The sequence below is a fragment of the Mesoplodon densirostris genome, chromosome 15 (genome assembly GCF_025265405.1).
Source record: "Mesoplodon densirostris isolate mMesDen1 chromosome 15, mMesDen1 primary haplotype, whole genome shotgun sequence".
NCBI classification, from domain to species: domain Eukaryota; kingdom Metazoa; phylum Chordata; class Mammalia; order Artiodactyla; family Ziphiidae; genus Mesoplodon; species Mesoplodon densirostris.
In genome coordinates this window covers 17,593,021-17,615,696 of record NC_082675.1, presented here as the reverse complement: position 1 = coordinate 17,615,696, position 22,676 = coordinate 17,593,021, and the positions used below count along the sequence as shown (strand labels likewise).

Here is a 22,676-nt window from a genome sequence, read left to right as displayed (position 1 = left end):
AGGACCCAGGCCAGTAACTTTACTGTCCCAATGAGTGTGGAGTGGAGGCACACCTCGGTGGACAGGACGAGTGGCAAAGCTTTTCTCGGGGACAAAGACTCCTGAAACTCAATAGAGGAGTCTGGAAACATCCCAGGTGCCTGCTCAACAGAGGTCGCACTGAATTTTTAGGAACCAGTCGTGCACACTGTCCAGGTTCTGCGGCAAACCTCTCCAGCAGAGGTGTGGCCCTCTAGCCCATGTCCCCACTCCCCCCCAACTATGAGGACATAGTGCCCCACTTGCCATAGTTTCATTCACCCACTCTCTAGGTATTTATTAAGCACCCACTGTGTACCAAGCAGTAGAGCAGAGGCTGGGACACACAGCAGGAACCAGATAGCCAGGTCCCTGGCTTTCATGAAGTTCACAGTCTAGTGTGGGCAGAATGTTAATTTTTAAAATTATTTCTTTAACACTGCAGTGAACACTATGGAGGAAAAATCCAGTGTGTTCTGAGGCCAGGCAACCTGACCCAGTCAGAGGGGCTGGGGGAGGGCTTCTCATAGGAAGGGGCATTTACACCAAGACCTGAAGGATGAGGAGGAGTTAGAAGGGGAAACAGCCTTCTGGCAGAGGTAGAAGGGGAAACAGCCTTCTGGCAGAGGGAACAGCACAGCAGAAACACTGGCCGTGAGACTTAAAGAAAAGGCTAGTGTGCTTGGTGGAATTGGCCAGGGCCCAGACCGTGCCAGGTCCAGTGGCTTGTTCACAGTGTGGCTTCATGTGGAAGGAGAGGGGGAGCCGAGGAAGGCCCAAGGTTAAGCAGAGAAGGGAGTTGCCCGACACCACCCACCAGTCACCTTGAACTTAGGAAGTGGAGGCTCTCTGCCATCCAGGCATGGCCAGTGGATGCCCATGTTTGGGAAAGGCATGGAAAACACAGGACTGGCTTGAGGCCCCATCTCGGTGGACTGTGCCCAGATCTGACAGTCCAGCAGAATGGAACCGGCATGGGCTCTGGGGTGGTGAGATCTGACTTACACCATACAGGCCAACCACGCTAAGCCTCAGTTTCCCCATCTGAAAAGTGGAGTTGCGATAACCCGTAATTCCTAGAGACACTGAGGACAAGGGGAAGTCACACAGGACAGTAGATGTTCAGTAAGCGCTAAGCAGGTGCTGGCCAAGTCTTCTCTTCTTTGCAGCTTCTGTTTCCACCTCCACATGCTGAGGCCACCAGCTGCTCTCACTAGAGACACTGGCTCTGCCACTTACCTCATTTGGGCGTGACCTCTCCATCTCTGGGCCTCAGCCCTCCATATAAACGGAGGAATTTGGATGGGGTGAGCTCCACCACACTGGCCCAGGTGGTTTTCCAGCTGTGGTGACGTCAGATCCAGCAGGGGGAACTTGTCACAGAGATGTGTTTTGGGGCCTCACCCCCCAGAGGGAGCTAGGGAAGAACCTCTGACATCCCTTCCCCAGCTGTTGTCATGGTCCAAGAATTACATTTTGATCCTAAAAGCAAGGGTCTCATACACCACCTGTTTTCTAGAAAGTGTGCCATTTGCACGTGGTGAGGCCTGTCTTCAGAAGTTCAGCCGTGGGAAAGGAAACCAGCCCGAGTGCTGAAAGATCAGAGTTAAAACAACCACGTTAATCCATGCCCCTGCTGTACTGCCCGGAACAGCATTCTTTTGGAATTCTCTTGTGAATGTGGGCCACAGCTGACTGCCAACCTGCCTGGGGAAAGGAGTGTTTGAATAGTTATTTTGTTCTCTTGTGGTTTCTCTTGCCAATAATACATGGAAATATCCATACCCACAGTGTAATGTGTGCTGCAGAATGATGATGATGATGATTTATATTTCCATGACCTGATTTTTTACATTAAAAAGTTGAAACAGGGCCTCCCTGGTGGCGCAGTGGTTGAGAGTCCGCCTGCCGATGCAGGGGATACGGGTTCGTGCCCCGGTCTGGGGGGATCCCATGTGCCGCGGAGCGGCTGGGCCCGTGAGCCATGGCCGCTGGGCCTGCGCGTCCGGAGCCTGTGCTCCGCAACGGGAGAGGCCACAACAGTGAGAGGCCCGCATACAGCAAAAAAAGAAAAAAAAAAAAAAAAAAAAAAAAAAGTTGAAACAGAAAAAAAAATCACACTTTGAGATGGTTGTACAATATTATGAATATACTTGATGCCACTGAATTGTGCACTTAAAAATGGTTAAAATGTTGATTTTTATGTGTATTTTATCCCCCAAAAAGTCATGTATTAAAACAAGAAGAATTGTACTTTGAGCAATGCTGCTCTAGAAAAGTCTGTGTATGGGAGTACTTCCTGCTGACTGAAAAATTATTTAAGCAACAAGACTCTATTTTACCTTCTAAAAAGGAATCCCATTGTATGTATAGATCACGTTTTCTGTATCTATTAACAACTCTGTACTGTACACATAAAGGTTTTTTTTTTTTGTTTTTTGTTTTTTCTTTTTGCGGTATGCGGGCCTCTCACTGCTGTGGCCTCTCCCGTTGCGGAGCACAGGCTCCGGATGCGCAGGCCCAGAGGCCATGGCTCACGGGCCCAGCCGCTCCGCGGCACATGGGATCCTCCCAGATCGGGGCACGAACCCGTATCCCCTGCATCGGCAGGCGGACTCTCAACCACTGCGCCACCAGGGAGGCCCCACATAAAGGTTTTTTAAGAGGGTAGATCTCAGGTTGTATGCTGCTTTACCATAAAAAATAGTAAAAAGAAAAATCTTAAAAGAAAAAAAAAGGAATCCCAAGCTATGGGGTGGGCGCCCCTTGGTGGGTTAATTCCGTATTTGACATCACCATCAAGGACCAGATTCTTCTGTTCCTGCCCTGCGAAGGTCATGGTCAGCTGTGTCAGGGGCTTCCTCCTGGAGAGGAGGGCCGCAGCAGTACCACAGGCCTCCCACAGACCCAGCAAAACCATCCCTACCCCCAGGAGATGTGCCCTTAAATGTAATTGGGCAGGACTGGGCCCCAAGCCCACCGCCAGCCCAGTCAAGGGCATGGTTCCATCATAGCTGACTTAGACAAATCAGGATTTACTCCTGAACCACACGCAGAGTAGACATCCCACCCCAATCAGTGTGCAGCTCAAGCAGGGAAACTGGGAGAATGGCTATGTGTTTATCAACTGGTGGTGAGCAAATTAGTACAGGCAGATCTCGCTCTATTGTGCTTCACAGATACTGTGTTCTTTACAAATGGAAGGTTTGTGGCAACCCTGCGTCAAGCGAGCCTGTCGGTGTCATTTTTCCAACAGACTTTGCTCACTTCATGTCTCTGTGTCACCAAGACACTGGTAATTCTCACAATATTTCAAACTTTTCCATTATTATTATATTTGATATGGTCATCTGTGACCGGTGATCTGTTTTTTGTTTCTCGGGGTTTCATTTTTTGGCTGCACTTCGGCGAAGCATGTGGGATCTTAGTTCCCAACTAGGGATCGAACCTGCGCCCCCTGCATTGGAAGTGCAATCTTAACCACTGGACTGCCAGGGAAGTCCTCGATCGGTGATCTTTGATGTGAGTATTGCAAAAAGATCATGACATGCTGAGGCTCAGATGATGGTTGGCATTTTTTATCAATAAAGTTTTTATTTTATTTTATTTTATTTATTTTTTGGCTGTGTTGGGTTTCTTTGCTGCACGCCAGCTTTAGTTACGGCAAGCAGGGGCTACACTTCGTCGCAGTGCGTGGGCTCCTCATGGCGGTGGCTTCTCTTGTTGCGGAGCACGGGCTCTAGGCGCGTGGGCTTCAGTAGTTGTGGCTCGCGGGCTCAGCAGTTGTGGCTCTCGGGCTCTAGAGCGCAGGCTCAGTAGTTGTGGCACAAGGGCTTACTTTCTCCATGGCACATGGGATCTTCCCAGACCAGGGCTCGAACCTGTGTCCCCTGCGTTGGCAGGAGGATTCTTAACCACTGCGACACCACGGAAGTCCCAATAAAGTTTTTTTGTTTGTTTGTTTTGCGGTACGTGGGTCTCTCACTGTTGTGGCCTCTCCCATTGCGGAGCACAGGCTCCGGACAAGCAGGCTCAGCAGCCATGGCTGCTCCGCGGCATGTGGGATCTTCCCGGACAGGGGCACGAACCTGTGTCCCCTGCATCGGCAGGCGGACTCTCAACCACTGCGCCACCAGGGAAGCCCAATAAAGTATTTTTTAATTAAAGTGTGTGTATTGTTTGTTTAGACATAATGCTGTTGCACAATTAATAAACTACTGTATAGTATAAATGTAACTTACATATGCATGGAAACTAAGAAATCTGTGTGACTCATTTTATTGTGGTATTTGCTTTATTGTGGGGGTCTGGAACTGAACCTGCAATATCTCCAAGGTCTGCCTGTAACAGTTTCTCAGCTCCTTCCCTTAGGAGAAAGGGAACTAAACCCAGCACTTGAGCAGGCGCTATGCAGAAAACTGTAGGCATTGGGGCAATTATAACACGAACAGGTATCACTTATCAAGTGCTAATCATGTGCCCAGCACTGGGTTGAGGCAGCTGTTAAACAAACCATCACTACTATCCCCATTTTACAGGTGAGAAAACTGAAGCTCAGAGATATGAAATAATTCAGTGCTAGTCAAACAGTCAAACAATTCAGTGCTAATAAAACACAAAGCTGGGGCTCTGAGAGGCAGCCCCATAGCCCCAGGGTCTTTCAGCTCACCTGTCTGCTTCTGCATCCTTGTCTTAGGGAGGGTGGGGAGCCCAGCTCAGGTATGAAGAGAGAAACCAGGATGGTTGATGTTGAAACGCTGTGAAAACCCAGTGTAGGTAAATGTGCCTTGGCATCGCCACCTGCTGATTAAGTGAGGGCATTGCATGGCCTCCAGCACTGTCACGTTTCAGCTAATAGGGAGCTGCTCCCATGTCATCATGCCACCTCCCCATTCCTGTTTTCTCCTCCCATACCAGGACACCCAAAGACAAGTCCAAGAACAGCCCCAAGGAATGGTGCACTGGCCCAGGGCCCAGTGTGTGCAGCGTCCACCTCGATGGTTGCCTGCCAAGGCTTTCCCTCCTAGTCCCCTGTGGGCCGTAGTCATCAAACTGTCACTAAATATTTAATATTGCTGAACTCTTTATATGGCCCAGCTGGCCCATATCTGCTGGTCTCTTTTAAGAGCTACATCTGCAAGTCACAAGCTGCTGGAAAAGCAGACTGAAGAGAGATTTACAAGCTCTGGAGTTTGGGTGTAAATCCTGACTCTTGTCGCCCTTGCCATGTGACCTCAAGAGAGTTGCTTGAGATCTCAGAGTCTCAGTTTCCTCATCTGCAAAATGCAGGCAGGAACCTCACATGTTAGAGGGAAGCTTAAACAAGAAACTACATCTAAAAGCAACTGACACATGGTAGGTATCCAAACAGTGTTAGTCCCTTTATATCTTTCTTTTTGTTGTCTTTCAATACCATCTTTCCCTTTTTCTTTTGGAGAAAAAGAAGGGACTCAAGTTGGGGGGAATCTACTCATTCATTCTAGACGAATATTTAAGTGCCTACATTGTGCCAGGCACTGGAGCCACAGCAGGGAAGGTAATGATCCCTACCCTCTTGGTGCTTCAGAGAGTGTTCAGGACCTGGAATCAGACAGAGCTGGGTTCAAGTCCTGGCTCTACCACCTACAAGCTGTGGTTCCTTGGGCAAGTGCCATCCCAGAAGAAGAGGCCCAGAGGCTATGGCCTGGGGCCTCAGGCTTCCAAGACCAGGCCAGTCAAGCCCTAGGCCCTAGATCCCAGTAGTGGAGCTTGTTTGGTCCTTTAAGGCCATTATACACATGAGGCAACTGAGGCCCAGAGAGTGGAAGGCCCTTGCCCAAGAGGCACAAAATCAGGACCTGAAGGCAAGTCTCCCACAACACAATTCACATGTTTCTAAAGTTCCTACCACACTCAAGGAGGCCCATCAACAAGTATTTATTTATTGGGCTCTTTTGTTGTGTGGGCAGCTCTGGCTGGGTTGATCAGAGTGGCTGGCTGCTTCCCTTCTCCACTGGGGACACAATATGGAAGAGTGGCCATGACCTTGGCCAAAAGGGTTGGGACCAATCGGAGGCTAACCCTGGGGAATCTCATGCATGAGGCAGGGCAGATGCTGAGTAAACATGTGTCAAGTAAAGGGGGATGTGAGAGACAGTGCTCACCTAAGATGCTCACCTGAGCTCACCTGAGGTGCTCTGCTGCTGGGCCCTCTCCATTTAAACCTTCATTTCCTCTCACAAGGGCAACCCTAGAAAGCAGCCCTGATGGTATTCTTTTCAAAAGCTAAACTGAGGCACAGTAAAATTTTCAAGACTTACTGATTTGAATCAGGCAGCACCGAAGAAAAGGTGGTCAGGAGCGCTCTACCGGCAGAATCTAGGAGAGAGGTTTTTAGAAAGAAGATGTGAAGGCAAGGAAATCACTTGATTGGCTATCGCTTAAGGGGTTGCCTTGTTTGGGAATGCCTAGCTGGCTGTTGGTGATTGGTAAGTTTCATTTTCTCGGATTCGAGTGCATTGGCTCTGGCCTCGGTTTAGGTTGGCTTGCATAGGCTACGGAGGCATCAGAGCCTCCCCAGTCTCACGGCCTCCTTTTTCAATTACTTTAACATTCTCATTTCACAAACGAAGACACTGAGGCACAGAGTGATGAAGTGACCTGTCCAAGACCACATGACTAGCGTGGTGGAGGGTGCAACAGAGGCCACACTGTTCAACCGGACATTATGCTGCATCCGGGAAAACAGAGAACGGAATAAAGGGAGGAAGGAATGAAGGAGAGAGTAAATGAAGACAAGAATGGGAAAATGAAAAGAGCATGAATCAAAGAGCGGGTGTTTTTATTTTTTTAACGGAATAGTTGATACATAATACACGTAACATCTGCGAGTTATAAAACACACTAAGAGAATGAACAGACTTGAACCCACCACTAAGACAATAGAAAGTTACCAATAACTCGTCCCTACCGACGCCAGCGGTTCTGCGAGCTGGCTGCACGTCGAAAGCACCTGGGGGGCTTAGACAACCACTGATACCCTCAGGGAGCTTGATGGGATTTGTCTGGAGTTTGGTTTGGACATCTGGATTTTTAAGAGCTCCCGAGATGATTCTCACGCGCAGCCAGGTTTGAAAATCACTGGCTTATAATCACCTCCCCTATCATATCCCTCTGATTTCCCCCCATCCCCACCTTCATCCTGAATTTGGTGTAGTGAATGGATTATTTTCCTCTTTCCTTGCCTGTTTCCAGGACTAGCGACGTTTGCGATTGAGCTCCCGCCCATCACGCGGGGGCACCAGAGAAAAACACAGCCTTCTTTTTCCTCTCCGCGCGTCTAGTAATCGCGCTGCAGGAGGCTTGGCCCTCGCGGCGCTCCGTCGCCGACCCGTTGCCCCGGCAACAAGCGGGGAAACGGCCGGCGTAGGTGCAGCTCTGCCCGGGAGGGTCGCCGCGGGCCGGGCCGGGCTCGGTTGGGACATGCTGCAGCTTGGGCCGGGACAGCCTTCGAAAATCCCGGGGCGCAGAGAAACGTAAGTCGGGGGTTTGGGCTCGGCCGGGGGCCGGCTTTGGGGCCGGAACCCTCAGAGCCCCGCTGCAGTCGGCCCCGCGCTGGCGGGAAGCGCGCCCGCCATCGCGGGACGCGATCGCAGGGAGCCCGGGGGTTCGGCTTCCCGTTCTCACTCTGCTCCCCGCGCGCTCTGGGTCCGACACTTTCCTCTGTAACCGCTTTTGTTACAGGGATGCGACTTTTTCAGGGAGCAGCCCAGCTTGTTGGTGGCAGACCCGAGACCGGAATCTTAAGTTTTCTGACTCCTGGTGCAAAGATTTATCCGCGGGCGGCTCACAGGGCAAGGAAGAAAGTTTGTCAAGCCTGCCACAGTCGGAAGACAGATCATAAACTGGCAGCCTCAGGCTAAACTCGGCCCATACACGCAGATCATTTTCCTTCGGGATCGGAGGACTCTGAGTTTGCTTATTCAACAGAAGCTCCTTAAGCATTGTCACAGCCAAGCACTGTGTAGACCCTGTACATAGGGCAGCTTTTGGACCAGGGGAAAAGGTGTCCGGAGTGAGACTGGTTCTGCTTTCAAGTCTCCAGCTGTGTCCCCAGATTGCTCCTTGACCCATGCAAATTGATTCCTCTCTCTGGGTGGTGGTTTCTCCATCCGTAAGATGAGGGATCTCCATCCATGCTAATCCAGAACACTTCCAGATGTGACACCTGGATTGGGCCACTCTCTGTGGGTTGCCGAAGCCAGGGCATGTTGGTCGCAACAGGCAGTCTCTTGCAGTCTACAGAGCCCGGGCCCTCATCTCAGACTAACATAAATTAGGATCCCAGCTCTTTTATAAATTTCCTCCACTTCCTGGTTTTGTGATCTTGAGCAAGTCATTTTACCTCTTTGAACTTAAGTTTTCTCACCTGCCAAAAAATGGGGCCATAGTAGCAATGAAAAAGATCGTATATGTCAAGGGCTTGGCACACACAAGTATTCCTTAAATTATTATCTATGTTACCTTAGGCAGAGCATAGAAGTCCCCAGTGTGCTTGTCCAGCGTTGCCAGGACTGGTTCTCTGTCTCTGTCTGCAGTGCCCTTCATGATGTCTGGCTCACAGCCCGGTGCAGTCCACGCTTATTTAAGTAGATGATTTGCAGCCCTGATGACAAGTCATTTTTAAAATGCTGGTGCCTGGGGGCCTACACTAAGACTTTTTGATTTAACTGGTCTGGAGTGGGGCCCAGGCTCTACCAGGCGATTCCAGTGTTCAGCCAAGGGGTGAGGATCACGCATTAAAGGGATGAGGGGTTGCAGCAGGCCCATATTCTTACCACTGCTGTTCTCCTCAGATGGCACTCCCCACGCTGCCCTCCTCCTGGTGCAGCCGGAGGCTCCCAGATCAGCAGGCTGCACGACAGCGACACCAGGAGCAGGAGGCCCAGCTCCGGCAGCAGTGGGATCAGAACAGCCGCTACTTCAAGGTGTCTGACATCTGCAGCTCCAAACAGGCAGAATGGAGCTCCAAGGCCTCCTACCAGAGGAGGTAATTGTGTGGTGACCACCATCGGTTAGGGTTGAGGGCCACTTGCTGTCAGGAGATGTGACCTTAAAGACCTGGGGGAGTGTGGCTGGACAGCATGGATTACCTGCACAGTGATGTCTTCCCAACTGTAAATTGAAAAAAAATCATCAGTGAAGTGACACATTTGCACTGAAAAAGATAAAATGATGAGAAATGTATGTAGAATGTGGAAGTCTCCTTTGTAACCCCATACCCCCAGGAGAGAACCACAGTGAACTGTCTGGTGCATATCCTCCCATACTCTTTTCCATTTGTGTTTGTGTGTAAATATATATACACACATACACCCATTTTCTGTAGAAATACATGTAAAAACATTGAAGTTAAAATTTAAAAGCATAGGTTTTGGAGTCAGACAGACCTAGATAGAAACCCTGTGTCACCTGCTGTATGAATGAGCTCAGTTTCCTCATCAGTGATGTGGGGCTAAAACAGAACCTACTTTATAGGATTTATGTGATGATTAAAATAAAACCGTCCAGGTATGTAGTACCTGGTACACGGTAACTGCTCAAATAATATTAGCTGGTACTGTTAACACGTGCATATATAATCCCATTATACATTTTCTTCTTGCAAAAACAAGATTCTATTATGCGTAGTGGTTCTGTCACCTCTGTTCACTTTGGCTGGAAGAAACCTTCCCGGGTCACCACATTCTGTCTGCCTCAGCCTCTGTCACCCACACAACCAGCCACGTGTTCCCTGTGCGGCTGTAGCACATCTGGTTGATGGTGGCTCCTTCTTACCCAGCATGCACGCCTACCAGCGGGAGAAGATGAAGGAGGAGGGGAGGAAGTGTCTGGAGGCCCGACGGCAGAGACTCAGGCAGCTTCTGGTGGAGGAGCAGGACCTGCTGGCCAGAGAACTGGAGGAGCTGAGGCTGAGCATGAACTTGAGGGAAAGAAGAATCCGGGAGCAGCACGGCAATCTGAAGTCAGCCCGAGAGGAGCAAAGGAAACTGGTAAGTAGCTTTTTAGGAGGCTGCAGAGTGGGAGTCCCCAGCCTGTCAGTGATGCCACATGGGGTCCCCTCGGGGGCTCTGACCTGTTGAGACGGCAGTCCACTCCAGAGCCAGTCGGGAAAAGTGCTTACTGTGAGTTGTTCTTTATGTGTGTTTTCTATGAGTCATCTCTATTCTCTTTGGCCCCTTAATCATTACATCTGAGTCCTTTTTCTTTATTCTAGTTCTCTGGTCCCACAAAAGGCTGGGAGTGGTATATTTTATCTTCCAAAGTAGTTGTGTGCAATGGTGATCCCCAAAACTCTGTTTTAAAGCCTGTTGTATATTTTGAAACAGATCTTTAATATCTAGGACCCATCTGTAGCATCAGATTTGGGCCCCCTTTTGTCACCATTATAAGAGTCATTTGTCAGCACTGCGTGTTTCCAGTCAGGTGTCTGGCTCCCAGCGCCGTGGGTGTGAGGCATGTGGGAGGTCTGAAGGGCAGGCACAGGGCTGGCGTGCCAGTGGAGGAGCTCTTAGCCTGAGCTGACTTCTATTGTGGGTTATCCAAAATGTGGACAGATTGGAAAAGTGACGTCAGGCTTCCCTCTTTGTGTTTTCTTGACAGCTTGCTGAACAGCTTTTGTATGAACACTGGAAAAAGAACCACCCCAAACTTCGAGAGGTGAAAACCAAGGAGATCCTTCTGTTGGTTTGCCTAAGTAGATGAAGTCATGTTTCCCGTCTTGTTTTTAAGCTTGCATCTTGTGCTGGGGTGAAACAGAGATCACTCCAGCCACCTTGAAAAGAAGCCCCACACAGAAGACCTGGTTCATTTGGTTAACAGCTACAAGTGGCTGTGAGGTTGGGACGTCTGATAGGGAGGGGGGACCCCAAGGGCAGAGGCTGGGTAGGCAGAAGGGGCCACCTTGGACGGCCTCATACGGTCTTCCCCTGGAAGTGCTGGGGAGCGCCTGCGTGATTTTAAGCAGGGGTGCAACAGGGTCCCAGCTGCATTTTGGGGAGCAGCAGCTTTGGCAGTAATGTCGAGGTGGGCGGGAAGGGGTGATGTCAATTGAGGTGTTGCTGCCGCAGCCCAGGCAAGTGATGGTGAAGGTCAGAACTGGGGTGGCAGGAGAAAGGGGGACAAATCCACAGGCTTTGGGGCAAGGAGAGAGCGGGGCGTCTTGGCTGGGGTGACATTATTCAGCAGAGATTGGGCTAGAGGGAGAGAATCCCATGAAGGATATAATTAATTAATTTCAGTTTATAGTTTGTGTATACACTTGGTGTGTTAATTTGTGTACTCATAACTTCATGTAGAAATTGCCAGTCACAAGTAATAGAGCATCTGGCTGCTCTGGAGTGTTGTGCGGTTAGCTCTAAACCTGGGAGGACTCCTCTCCCCAGCCATTTGTAGATTTCAGTGGCTCCTCCAAAGTCATGTACTCAGATGTTTATTCAGAACATTCAAGTTAGTTGCAAATGTTTACATGTGTGAGTTGAGGAAGAAATTGAAAACTTTTATAAACAATTTCCCAAACAAAAGCTTTTGGACAGTGGTACAATTCATTTTCTGATCCAAAAGATTGCTTAAACCCAAATCTCTTATTAATTACCCCAATTTGTTGCATCTATTGATACAGGTAGTGCATGTTTTTACAGCTGCTCTTTCACAGAAGGAGTACTGGGGAGCCAGGCCAAAGGTTGAGTCTGTTCCTCATCCAGCTTCTGCCCTGGGGCCTGGCAGGCTTTAGACCTACCAGGGTGGCCTTTGAGATTAGATTTCCATTTCAGTGTCTGCTGACCTGTTCCCGCTCAGCCCCAAGGGTACTGGAAGAAAAGTTTGTTACTTTTTTCCAATTCTTGACATGGTTTAGAACTGATTGGTCCTTTGGTTTTCTAATTGACTTGCATTCAGACTGTATATGTTGGGGTCACCATGCACTTCCTTATAAGACACCTGGCCACATTCCAGGCAATGACACTGTACTCGGCAGTGAATGTGTGTCCAATGAATCAGTGAGGAAGTTTATTCTCTGCCTTCTCGTCCTCAGATTGAATTGGAACTTCACAAGAAACATGTGATAAACTCTTGGGAAACACAGAAAGAGGAAAAAAAACAGGTGTGGTATGTGTTGGGAGACTGTCTCCATGTCTTTAAATTTGTTTCTTGTTTCCAATGTTAATGACTCCAATACAGGAATAGACTTTTTCTCGGTTTACTTAACACGTTAAAACTGAATGTTTGCTGCTCTTATGCAGACAAGAATCCTATGTGATCACTCCCAGGGGCAGAATAAGACAAGGCGTCCAGGGCTGGTTGATGGTAGATGCAACATGCATCCTTAAAGGTTGTTTCTGTTGCAGCACCCTCTTTTGATCTAATTTACGTCATAAACTCTCAACCTTGGTTTATAGCAGCAACTCTGGGGATAAAAGTCCACACCTCCGTGGACCCATTGCTTCACCTCTGGGTTCATTTTGGAAAGTGTTTTGTTGACTTGTGGAAGGGAAGGAACCCTGGTGTTCTTGAGCCCCTCCTCTGTACCAGGCACTGTGCTGAGAGCCTCCCCAGCTTCGTCTCTGAGGGCAGCACCACTCCCATGGTTCCCACAGTGAGAATCGAGCCCAGGAAGATGCACCTTTGCCTGGGCCACACAGCTGATAAGTGCGTGGCCTCCTCGGGTACAGACATGTTGGAATGAGGAACGGGGCTCTGAGGCCTGCTGACCGGTGGTGGGGAGCTGGGTCTTTGCCAGCTCCATGCTACAGACACTGACCCCCGGGTCCATTTGGCTCCATGCAGCAAGAAGCCGCCGAAGAGGAAAAGGAAAAACGGTATGAAAATGAATATGAAACGGCCCGACGGGAAGCGCTGGAACGGATGAAAGCAGAAGAGGAGAGGAGGCAACTGGAGGGTAAACTGCAGGCAGACGCCCTGCGCCAGCAGATGGAGGAGCTGAAGGTGAAGGAGATGGAGGTGAGGGCGAGCCCTGGCTCCAGGGCCTCCTCGCTTGCAGCTCCTTGTTGCTAGGAAACGGGCGTTTAAAAAGCTGCACTAAACAGAGACCATATGGGGTGGGGGGGCGATTCTAAGAAGGGAAACAATGCTGGGCTCTCCTTCTGACACGTGCTCCCACCTGTGGTTCTTTCTGTGCCCAGATTCTAGAGTGTCAACCGTCAGGAGATAACACGCGTCCCCTCCGACGTGTGTAGAGAGGCCTGCTGTCCGAGAGCCTCCCGAGAACTAGGATTTCAAGTGCTCTTAGTAGACGTGACTTAGTCTGATGATCCAGCACACAGCTCTCGCGGGAGACTAGCAGTTTGGGGGTCTCAAGGCACAAACCATGAGGATCTTTGGTCCAGGAAGCTGTTTTGAGAATACTGTGCACTGTCGCTCTGAGGGGCTGGATCTTCTCATTCAGGCGAGGGGAGCACTCCCCCCCTTCCCCAGGCCAGAATGATTCAAGAACTAGATCCTTTGTGCCCACTATGTATTCTAAGTGCCGAGCACTGGGCTGGCTGCTAGGGATACAGCTGGGAGCTGTGTCAGGTCAGAGAGACAGATGTTTAGTTACAATAGGCTTGGACAGTGCAGGGCCCTGTGGGAGCACGGGGCAGGGGTTCATCCTTGTTGGCAGGGTTGGGTAGGCCCAGAAGATGAATGAGTGAGCTGGGCCAAGGGGCTCAGAGCCCCGGAGGTGGAAGGGGATCCTGGCACCAGGTGGCCAGGCCACCCTTGTTGCGTCCTGTCTGCTGAGGGATGAAGGAACTCTGATTCTCACACGCTTACCTGGGTTTACCGTCTTGTACCCATAGGCCACCAAACTAAAGAAGGAGCAGGAGAATCTGCTGAACCAGCGCTGGGAGCTGGAGAGGCTGGAGGAAGAGCGGAAGCAGATGGCAGCCTCGTGGCAGAAGGCAGAGCTGGGGTGCGTGTGAGAAGGACCCCCAACCCCTCGCCTGCCTTCCCCAAGCGGGCGAGCCTCTCACTTTCTCAGACGTGCACTGGTAACCCTGAAACCGAACGGGATACAATCTGCAGAAAGCAGCTGTCTAACCTCTGTTTAATTCTTTAGGAAACACTGAAGGCAACCCATATTTTCTCATTTCTAGACGCTTTTTGAGACATCAGTATAACGTGCAGCTCAACAGACGTACACAGCAGATCCAAGAGGAACTGGTAAATCTGAAGGGACAGCCTGGCGTTTCTTTCACTTTCTTTTGAAAAGCATGTTTTCCATTGCTTAGTAATGGGTGCGTTCTCATAAGAAAACACCAAGTGAGATCCCCCCTTGACCAGCAGCCCCTGCAATCCCTGCCCCTCCCAGAGGTGTCTGTTTGGGTGTACATCTTTCTAGATATGCAGTTGACCCCTGAACCACGTGGGGGTTGGGGTGCTGACCCCCACGGAGTTGAAAACCCGTGTACTGCTCTCTCTGCCTCAAAAACAAAGGAATTGATAAATGACCCACTGAAGGGCAGGAAGCTAAAACAGTTTGGTTAGAATCAGGACTCAAACCCTAGTTCCTTTCAGTCTATGTACTGTACTCTCTAGTCAAACACTTTTCCCACACTTAGTTAATTTAAAGATCTGTAAAATAAAAATACAAGTAGTATATTTATTGAAAAAAATCTGTGTGTAAGTGGACTCACACAGTTCAAACCCATGTTGTTCAGGAATCAACTGTATTTACATACACACACATACAGGGAAGTGGTGAGTTTGGGGGGCTTTCAGTTTCATTTTAAAATGTACTTGAAGTGGCATTGCACAGCACAAAGAGTACACCTCAGGCTTCCAGACCAGTGTTCTTAGACTGAGCCTGTTCTTTCTGACTAGCTGCTCGGTATTCCTGGCAAGTATTTTGATGGGCTCCCTCACTGAGACCGGACAGGAGAGTTGCTCTCCCACCCCAGTCGGCTTTCCTCTTACGGAACAGCTGCAGTGAGCACTTTGTGCATATATCTCTGCGCATTTGTGTCTCTGTAGCTTATATCCCGTGAAGTGGAATTGCTGGTGAATTGTGTTTTAAAAAGCTGTGCTACCAGATGTGTCCGAGGGCAGAGATGTGGATGTGGTGGCAGAGGGTCTCTCCCTGTGGGCAGAGAAAAGCTCCTGGGCCTCTGTGGCGTCTAAACCATCCCTACGTGATCACACCCTGCCTGCTCTGGAAACAGCCCATGTCTTCCCAGAACGCCTGCTTTCAGGGCTGAGGGGCTGGCTGGCGGAGCTGAGGCTGTTGCTACTGCAGGGCTGTGCACCGCGCCCACTGCGCTTCCTCGTCCTTCCTCTAGGAGGCAGACAGGCGCATCCTGCAGGCGCTGCTGGAGGAGGAGGACGAGAACCAGCGCGTGCACCTGGCCCGGAGGGAGCAGGCCCAGGCCGACGTGGCCTGGATGAAGCAGGTCATCGAGGAGCAGCTGCAAGTGGAGAGGGCGCGGGAGGCGGAGCTGCAGATGCTGTTGAGGTGAGAGGTGGCATCCCGGCCTCTACCTGGGCCTCGATCCCCACAGGTCAGCAGGTCACCATGAGGGTTGTCTGCTGCTGCTGAAACTCCCATCCTTGTCCCTCTGTCCATCGTTCGTGAGGAGCACATCTTTGCTAACGGACCGGCTTGTGGGGTGTTTCCCTCGGGTTATTTAAGGTGGAAGCCTTTAGGGTTTAGAGTAAGGATCTGTTCAGCTGAGATCTTAGAAACTTGAAAGGAAATGGTTATAAATTATGGAGACGTTGAATGCTTCTTAGGTCTATATGAATGGGTCTGGATCTTAAAACTTAATCTGGTAGATTGAAGTACTGGAGTAACAGGTAACGCTCACTGAGCACTTACCGTGCGCCAGACACTGCGCTAAGTGCTCTACGGTCCTCCTCCTGTTTAATCCTGACATCCAGCCCAGTGCTGGGGTCACAGAGTACTTGGGTCACGGGGAGTCGAGGCAGTCACTCACTTGGCCCAGGCCACAGGGTGAGCTAGAGTGACCGCAGGAACATGGTGACAGAGCTCAGGCACCGGCGTGCCCCTCCTCTTCTCCAGCCCTGATGGTTTCATTCACTTCAGTGTTTAAATGTCCTGGATGCATGTCTTCACCAGTGCTTTCTGTAAGGAGATGGAGTGTTAAAAAAGGGAACTTAAAGTACTTACGATAGTAATACTTTCTGTGGTTGTCCTTCCCTGTAATCTGCTGAAAGTTTATTTGGAGGTCGGCTGCACAGAAGGTGTGTGCTACCTGGTGCCTTGGAGCGCTGTTGTTTCTTTGGTTCTCTTCTACCACTGGTGGTGGTAAGGATCCAGCTGTCATCCTCTCTGTGTCTCCCTAGGGAGGAGGCTAAGGAAATGTGGGAAAAGAGAGAGGCAGAGTGGGCCCGCGAGAGGAGTGCTCGAGACCGGCTGATGAGCGAGGTAATCTGGGAATGGGCGCAGGTGGCCGGGCGGGTGTCTGGGGTTGGTGACCACGTGCTGACCCTGCCAAATGTTCTGGGAACAGAGTCCCCTCTGGGCATTTTCAGTGGACTTTCAATATCATTATAAAAGTAATATACGCTTACTAGGAAAAAATTCAGTACAGAAAAGTAAAAAAACAGTCACCATCTACATCATCTACACAGCCACTATTTATTTCCTTCTACGCTTCTGTTTCTATGGATAATGTTTTCTCTACATATTATACTGAGCTATTTGATTTCGATCATTTTATTATACTATTATATCTTCTTTGTAAATGTCATTTTGATGGCTGTGTAATGTATCTTGTGGGTATACAGTAGTTTGTTTTTCCGTTTCCTTTTGTGGATCCATTTTTTTTCTGAATTTGAGCTGTTATATATTACTGCAGTGAACATCTTGGTGCAGAAGCCTTTTCCACATTTAGGATTTTTTTCTTGGAGTGCAAAACCACAAGTAGACTAAGGAACATGACTGTTTTATTTGTCATATATAAGTAGTGCATTATAAGACACACCCCAATTTAAGGAAATCTTTTGGGGGAAAAAAGGTCTTTATTATCCATGTATTGGAAGTTATCTTAAAGTGGTTTAAAATGGAAATTATATTCTGTGCATGCCAGCATGCTACATTTTAGAACCCATGGGAAATCCGGTCTCAACTGGTGCTTTTTTACTTTTGTGAACACCAGATATTCTCCAGCATCTTTTTATTTTTTTCCCCCACTTAAAATGTTCCTCCTCTTTGTGGCCACTTTACATGTCCCCCCCAGAGAGCATGACTGCTGGGTATGGCAGGTGGCTTCCTGCTGTTCCTGGTTCCCAAGTCCTGACCATCATCTGGACATAATCCTGCTCTGGCCAAGAATCAAACACAGCAGGTTTCTGCTGCTTTGAGCAGTAAATTTACATCCACAAGGTTGGTGGGATGACCCAGACTCTGCCTCTGGCCATCTATGTGGCTTGTGATTTCTTACTTTTTCTAGAACTCACTGATAGGGAGTGAGAGTCACCTTGTTGCTATGTGTCTGTGTCCTGGGGACGGAGCTCCATCCCTGCCTGCTTTATCTCTTTGGTGCTCAGCTGTCTCCATACGCACAGTCCACGTGCACTCTGTGTGCGATGGGGACGCGTGGGAAACATGGCCGATTGTTTGGACTGATCCCGTAGTCTGGGCTTGCCTTCATCCTGGTGTATTTGGGCCTGAGGCTGAGGATTAGGCTGGGTCTCCATGTAGCTGCAGCTGCAGACTGTCCATGGCTGATAGAACAGGCATCTGTTAAAGTCTAACCAAAATCTTCCCTCTTCCTTTCCACTGAGGTTAGGTTCTGACAGGGAGACAACAACAAATACAGGAAAAGATTGAACAAAACCGACGGGAGCAAGAGGAATCCCTGAGACACAGAGAGCAACTTATTCGAGATCTTGAGGAGGCAAGGGAGTCAGCCCATCGTGAGAAAGAGGAGAGTGAAGAACTGAAATCGGCCAGGAAGCAGGAGCTGGAAGCCCAGGTGGGGCTGAGCCCTGGGATGAACGCACGGGCAGCAGGCCCTGCTGAGGTTCCTGCGCCATCATGGCACAGGGTTCAGGGACCCTTGACTTATTTCCACAGCCTGGCCTGGACCTTGTCCAGGAAGCCCACATTTGGGAGCTCAGAGCATCCCTTTTCATTTCCCGCTGGAACCCTGACCCTCCTGGTTGTAGCTCCAGCCCCGCTCTGGGTCCTCCGTCTCCTGTGGGAACAAGGCTGCTGTTACCGTTCCTTGCTTCTTTCCTGGCTGCATCTGCAAGCACCTGGCTCACTGGCCACAAGTCTCTTTTTATTCGATTCAGTACCTAATAGTTAACACAGAAGGATCTTCCCAACACGTGGCTACATCCAGAGCTTTTTACAAGGTGCATTTTACCACACACGTAACCTCTCCAGTAGCACCACGGTACTGTTCAGTACCATGAACGTCCTTCCCACGAGGGCACTTGCACCAGTAGTGCTGAGCGCTGATGCTCCAGCGGGGGGACCTGAGCCAGTCCCTCTGGATCAGAGGCAGGGTTCTGCCCTGTAGCCTGTCCCGGGTGACTTTGCTCTTGGTGCCCAGGTTGCAGAGCGCCAGCTGCAGGCGTGGGAAGCGGACCAGCAGGAAGAGGAGGAGGAAGAAGAGGCGAGGCAGGCAGAGCAGCTCACAGATGCCCTGCTGCGGCAGGAGGCGAAGATGATGGCCGAGCAGGGCTACCGGCCCAAGGTAGGGAGCCGCAGGGGACGGCGCTACTGCTGTGCTGCTCAGCCTGGCCCTGCTCCCCCAGGCTTGCTCACAGCCCAGGGCGCAGGGCTGCTTCCCAGCAGCTCAGATTCTTCCCTGCGCCTCTTTTTGTGTGTTTCTTCCTTTCTCGACTGGTAGGGAACCTTGACACAGCGTCTGTTTCAGTCCTTCATTGGGCCTCAAACAGCCCTTGTGGCGACTTTGCTCTGGCTCCTGCCACTGCAGCCCAAGGACTGAGGTCCTGACTGCTAAGCTGCATGCCTGGCCACCCTGTTCCGGATAGAGTACAATCCAAGAAGAGCTTTGGCGTGGCTGGTGAGAGGTGAAGGCACAGTGGTGCTGGGTCCTAACTGTCCAGACAGCAGAGCCCAGCTGACCGGGGTGACCAGGGGCTTGTTTCCCTTCCTCTCCTGCCCTCGGCACCTGCGGTTGCCCCCTCCCTGTCATCTGATCCTCTCCTTCCTTCTTTTCCCTGCCTCACGAACTACTTGAGTGACCCCCGATGCGGGGCATCGGGGGATCACAGAGAAGCAGAGGCTGTCACCCCTGCTTCAAGGGAGCTGATGACTAAAGCACCCAGGAACTGACTGAGGGCTCAGCAGGCGTGTCGCCTTTGTCCCTCCTTTAGCAGGGCCACTCTGGCGCTCTAACAGAGAGGCCAGCTCCTCTGTGGTCAGAAACTCTGGGAAGCTGATGAAACAGAGCAGGTGCCACACCTGCTGCAGAACGTCAGTGTCCTAACTGGCCGGGGATCTCAAGGTGCAGGGAATAGCATTTTCTAAACTTACTCCATCATGGATCAGTGAGTGTCTCAGATCGAGGTCTCAAAGAGCCATGTGAAACGTTACTTAGGGCTGGTACCTAAAAAAACAGAGGGCCTCATTTAGGCCTAAGGTCAGAGACTTTCCAGCTGTAAATGAAAACAGCCATTTATCCTGTGCTTGTAGCTCTTTCTTAAAATGAGATTAATTTCCAGCGCCCCAGAGACTGCTGACCTAATCAGTCTTATGTTTTCTTTCTCTTCTCAGCCTTACGGACATCCCAGAATCGCTTGGAACTGACTCTGTTGGTACTGTAAGCACAGAGAGCAAGGCTGGTGAGGCCTCTGACATGCAGCCGCCAGACCGTTTTACGTGTTCTGTTCCAGCGATCGGGTCACTGTAAAATAGTTCAGTGGGCCTGTTCAGTTCCACAGTTAAACAGAGAGAGCGTCTGGTCAGACGTTAAGCTGTGATGGATTTGCAGCGTGCAGCAGGAGGCCCTTTGCTGCCTTTCTTATCCTAGAAAAGGGGCTTCGTAGTGAACACGATGACAGTGCTGTCACAGTCTTGTAATAAATACGCTGATACATAATGTAGATTCTAAACCAGTGCTAGGAGTTACACGTTGTGTTCCATGACAGGATACATGGTTTCCTGTTGTCTCACCCCTGATTGTCAACCTCCAGTGAGGACTCCAACTAGACATAGAGAAGTTTTTCAGTTTTTAAAATTGCCATTTAAATTTAACTATTCTATTGAAAACAAATTTGTGGGTCTTGGTACAGTTTGTTAATTTCACGATTTATTAATTTAGTTGTCCCCAAAGGATCACGTCTTGTTTTATGGAAGAAAAGAACTATGAACCCTGAGACAGTCTGATGTCATCCATGGATGCTTTCTAAAAAGGTGGTGATAAATGAGTCTTTCCTCCTTGAAGAAGCATTTTGGTAGAATTTCCATAGAGCATTGCATGGGGGCAGGGGGCGATGATCCCAATGTGTATGTAACTGAGCCTCAAAAAGGGACCTCAGAGGGGCTTCCCTGGTGGTGCAGTGGTTGAGAGTCCGCCTGCCGATGCAGGGGACACGGGTTCATGCCCCGATCTGGGAAGATCCCACATGCCGCGGAGCAGCTGGGCCCGTGAGCCATGGCCGCTGAGCCTGCGCGTCCGGAGCCTGTGCTCCGCAACGGGAGAGGCCACAACAGTGAGAGGCCCGCGTACCGCAAAAAAAAAAAAAAGGGGGACCTCAGAAGGTCACCTGGTTGGCTAACCTTTTGGCATGACACCTTGGACCTCTAGTGTCTTGGGAAGGGCTCAGCTATATGCAGCCTTCTGGGATTTATGTGCCCAGAGGAAGGGGCACTGAACCTGAAAAAACAAAATCAGACTCAACCACAGATCGGCCAAAAATCTGTCTTCCCACTGTTCTATCAATGTGACATAGTCCTAGATTTATCTCTAAATAGCTGTAAGTTCCTTGCAGCAATAATCGTATCTTTATGACTTGTATTTTTTTCATGTTCCTCCTCTGAGGTTTCAGTTTTCATTATATTGTGTTCAAGATTCCATATCTCAGTAAATTACAGCTAATTACAGGGCTGGGTTCCAGGTTATTAAAACAGAGTTTATTAAAAAATCCCGAGTCTAAGGGCTGCATTGCCTTTCACTTCCATTGTGCTGTAAAAACAAATTGAGCTGCGAACTGCATCCTTAATCTGTTTTTCACTTCCTTGTCTTACATTTCTTTGGCTATGATCCCCTGAGCACCACTTTCATTATGTGTGCTCATATTTACTTCCCTTCTTTCCGATGTTCATTAATTGTGAAATAAAGTTCTGGTTTGACAGCATTGCTTCCAAGCTTTGTCATTGTTGCTTTTATTAATTGCTGAAAAGTGGGTTGTACAGAATGATAGGTTTTTACTGATTTAATCCACATCTCTTACAGGTTTGAGTATTTTCTATGGTCACATTTTCTAGGTTATATTCATTTTTCTTGTGAAAGTGGTATTGTCTCTCATTTCCATTGGAGCCTCTTCTAAGTAGACTACAGGGAATTATCAGCAGTCATACATTGTCCAAGCTCCAGGACAGAATCGATGTGGACAGAATTTTTTTTTTTTCCGCCACGCCACGCGCGGCTTGTGGGATCTTAGTTCCCCGACCAGGGATTGAACCCGGGCCCTCAGCAGTGAAAGCATAGACTCCTAATCACTGGACCACCAGGGAATTCCCCCAGATTATCTGTCTTTTTGTTTTTTTGGCCACTCTGCATGGCTTGCAGGTTTACCGAATATTTTTTATTTCTTTGAGTTTTTTGTTTTTGAAGCCTGGCAGGAATCTTATTAGCATTAAAAATTACATTATACTGGTTCTACACCTAATATATTTAAATGTTTCCTCTCTAAACTGGGCCTCAATCTTTGTTTCCAGATTTAGAGATTCCACTGTCTTACTGTTTCTGGCATAGCACATACTCTTCTTAGCTCTTATCTATTGATTGTGTTGTAGCTATATACATACACATATATTGGTTTTGTTTTAAGCACCTTTTTCTACTTACTGTAAAATTAATGATTTATAGATCATTCTATAGCAGATTCTTCTACAAGGTTCAATTCCTTTAGAACAACAGATGGTGTTGAAGCCATTCCTAACATGTTCTGTGTGTAAACGATTCTCACTCTTTTTGCTCCCTCAGCACATATCCTATTTAGGGTGGATGCTCTGCGAGGCCTGGGGAAGTTAAAAAGCTGAACAAGAACAGGCACAGGAATCAAACAAGTGCATGGATAAGCAGGAGTCACTGGCGGGCACAGAGCCAGTTGTAACTCGTGGGACTGAAGGAACCATGTGTGCCATAAATATATTCAGTATATCCACGTTTCCTTATGAATATAATGAATATTTTTTCACAATCTGGGTTTTTAGGTAGTTTTCAGTCTTCATAAAATATAAAGCATCATTATAATGCCTTCAAAAGCATTAACGTTAGCAGTGCCTGCTGACCTTGCCAAACTTCAGCCGTGAAGCCACATGGAATTTTATTTTAGGGAGTTTGACATTGTCATGTCTTCATTTTAGAGGGTTATTTACTTTCTGACTTAATGTTATGATCACTCAGAAGTTCTAAAAGGTAGAAAAAAAATCTACCTCAAAGGATATAAGCATGTGATTT

At 49.1% G+C, this 22,676-nt stretch overlaps 1 protein-coding gene across 6 annotated transcripts; it reads left to right on the top strand.

The window, feature by feature from the left end:
- Positions 1-7,356: 7,356 nt before the first annotated feature.
- Positions 7,357-21,348, top strand: TCHP (trichoplein keratin filament binding). Of its 6 annotated transcripts, none has more exons than XM_060119420.1 (14): positions 7,357-7,532; positions 7,741-8,062; positions 8,853-9,046; positions 9,839-10,049; positions 10,660-10,716; positions 12,089-12,157; positions 12,841-13,014; positions 13,854-13,966; positions 14,151-14,217; positions 15,333-15,505; positions 16,357-16,438; positions 17,805-17,990; positions 18,576-18,719; positions 19,766-21,348. In XM_060119420.1, the coding sequence occupies exons 3-14, from the start codon at positions 8,853-8,855 to the stop codon at positions 19,796-19,798; spliced, it is 1,503 nt and encodes a 500-aa protein (XP_059975403.1). In that variant the 5' UTR covers positions 7,357-7,532; positions 7,741-8,062; the 3' UTR covers positions 19,799-21,348. The 6 variants fall into 6 exon arrangements, with proteins under 6 accessions (XP_059975403.1, XP_059975402.1, XP_059975401.1 ...); XM_060119419.1 differs by having other exon boundaries at positions 7,741-8,071; XM_060119418.1 differs by lacking the exon at positions 7,741-8,062 and having other exon boundaries at positions 7,359-7,532.
- The last annotated feature ends 1,328 nt before the right edge of the window (positions 21,349-22,676 follow it).

What these genes read in the sequence shown, in the direction of transcription:
- TCHP (XM_060119416.1), top strand. Translation starts at nt 8,193, where the DNA reads ATGCTAATCCAGAACACTTCCAGATGTGACACCTGGATTGGGCCACTC. An exon ending in ACCACCCCAAACTTCGAGAG is followed by an intron (nt 10,717 to 12,088) that starts GTGAAAACCAAG and finishes TCTCGTCCTCAG; the next exon opens with ATTGAATTGGAACTTCACAA. An exon ending in AGCAGATCCAAGAGGAACTG is followed by an intron (nt 14,218 to 15,332) that starts GTAAATCTGAAG and finishes TCCTTCCTCTAG; the next exon opens with GAGGCAGACAGGCGCATCCT.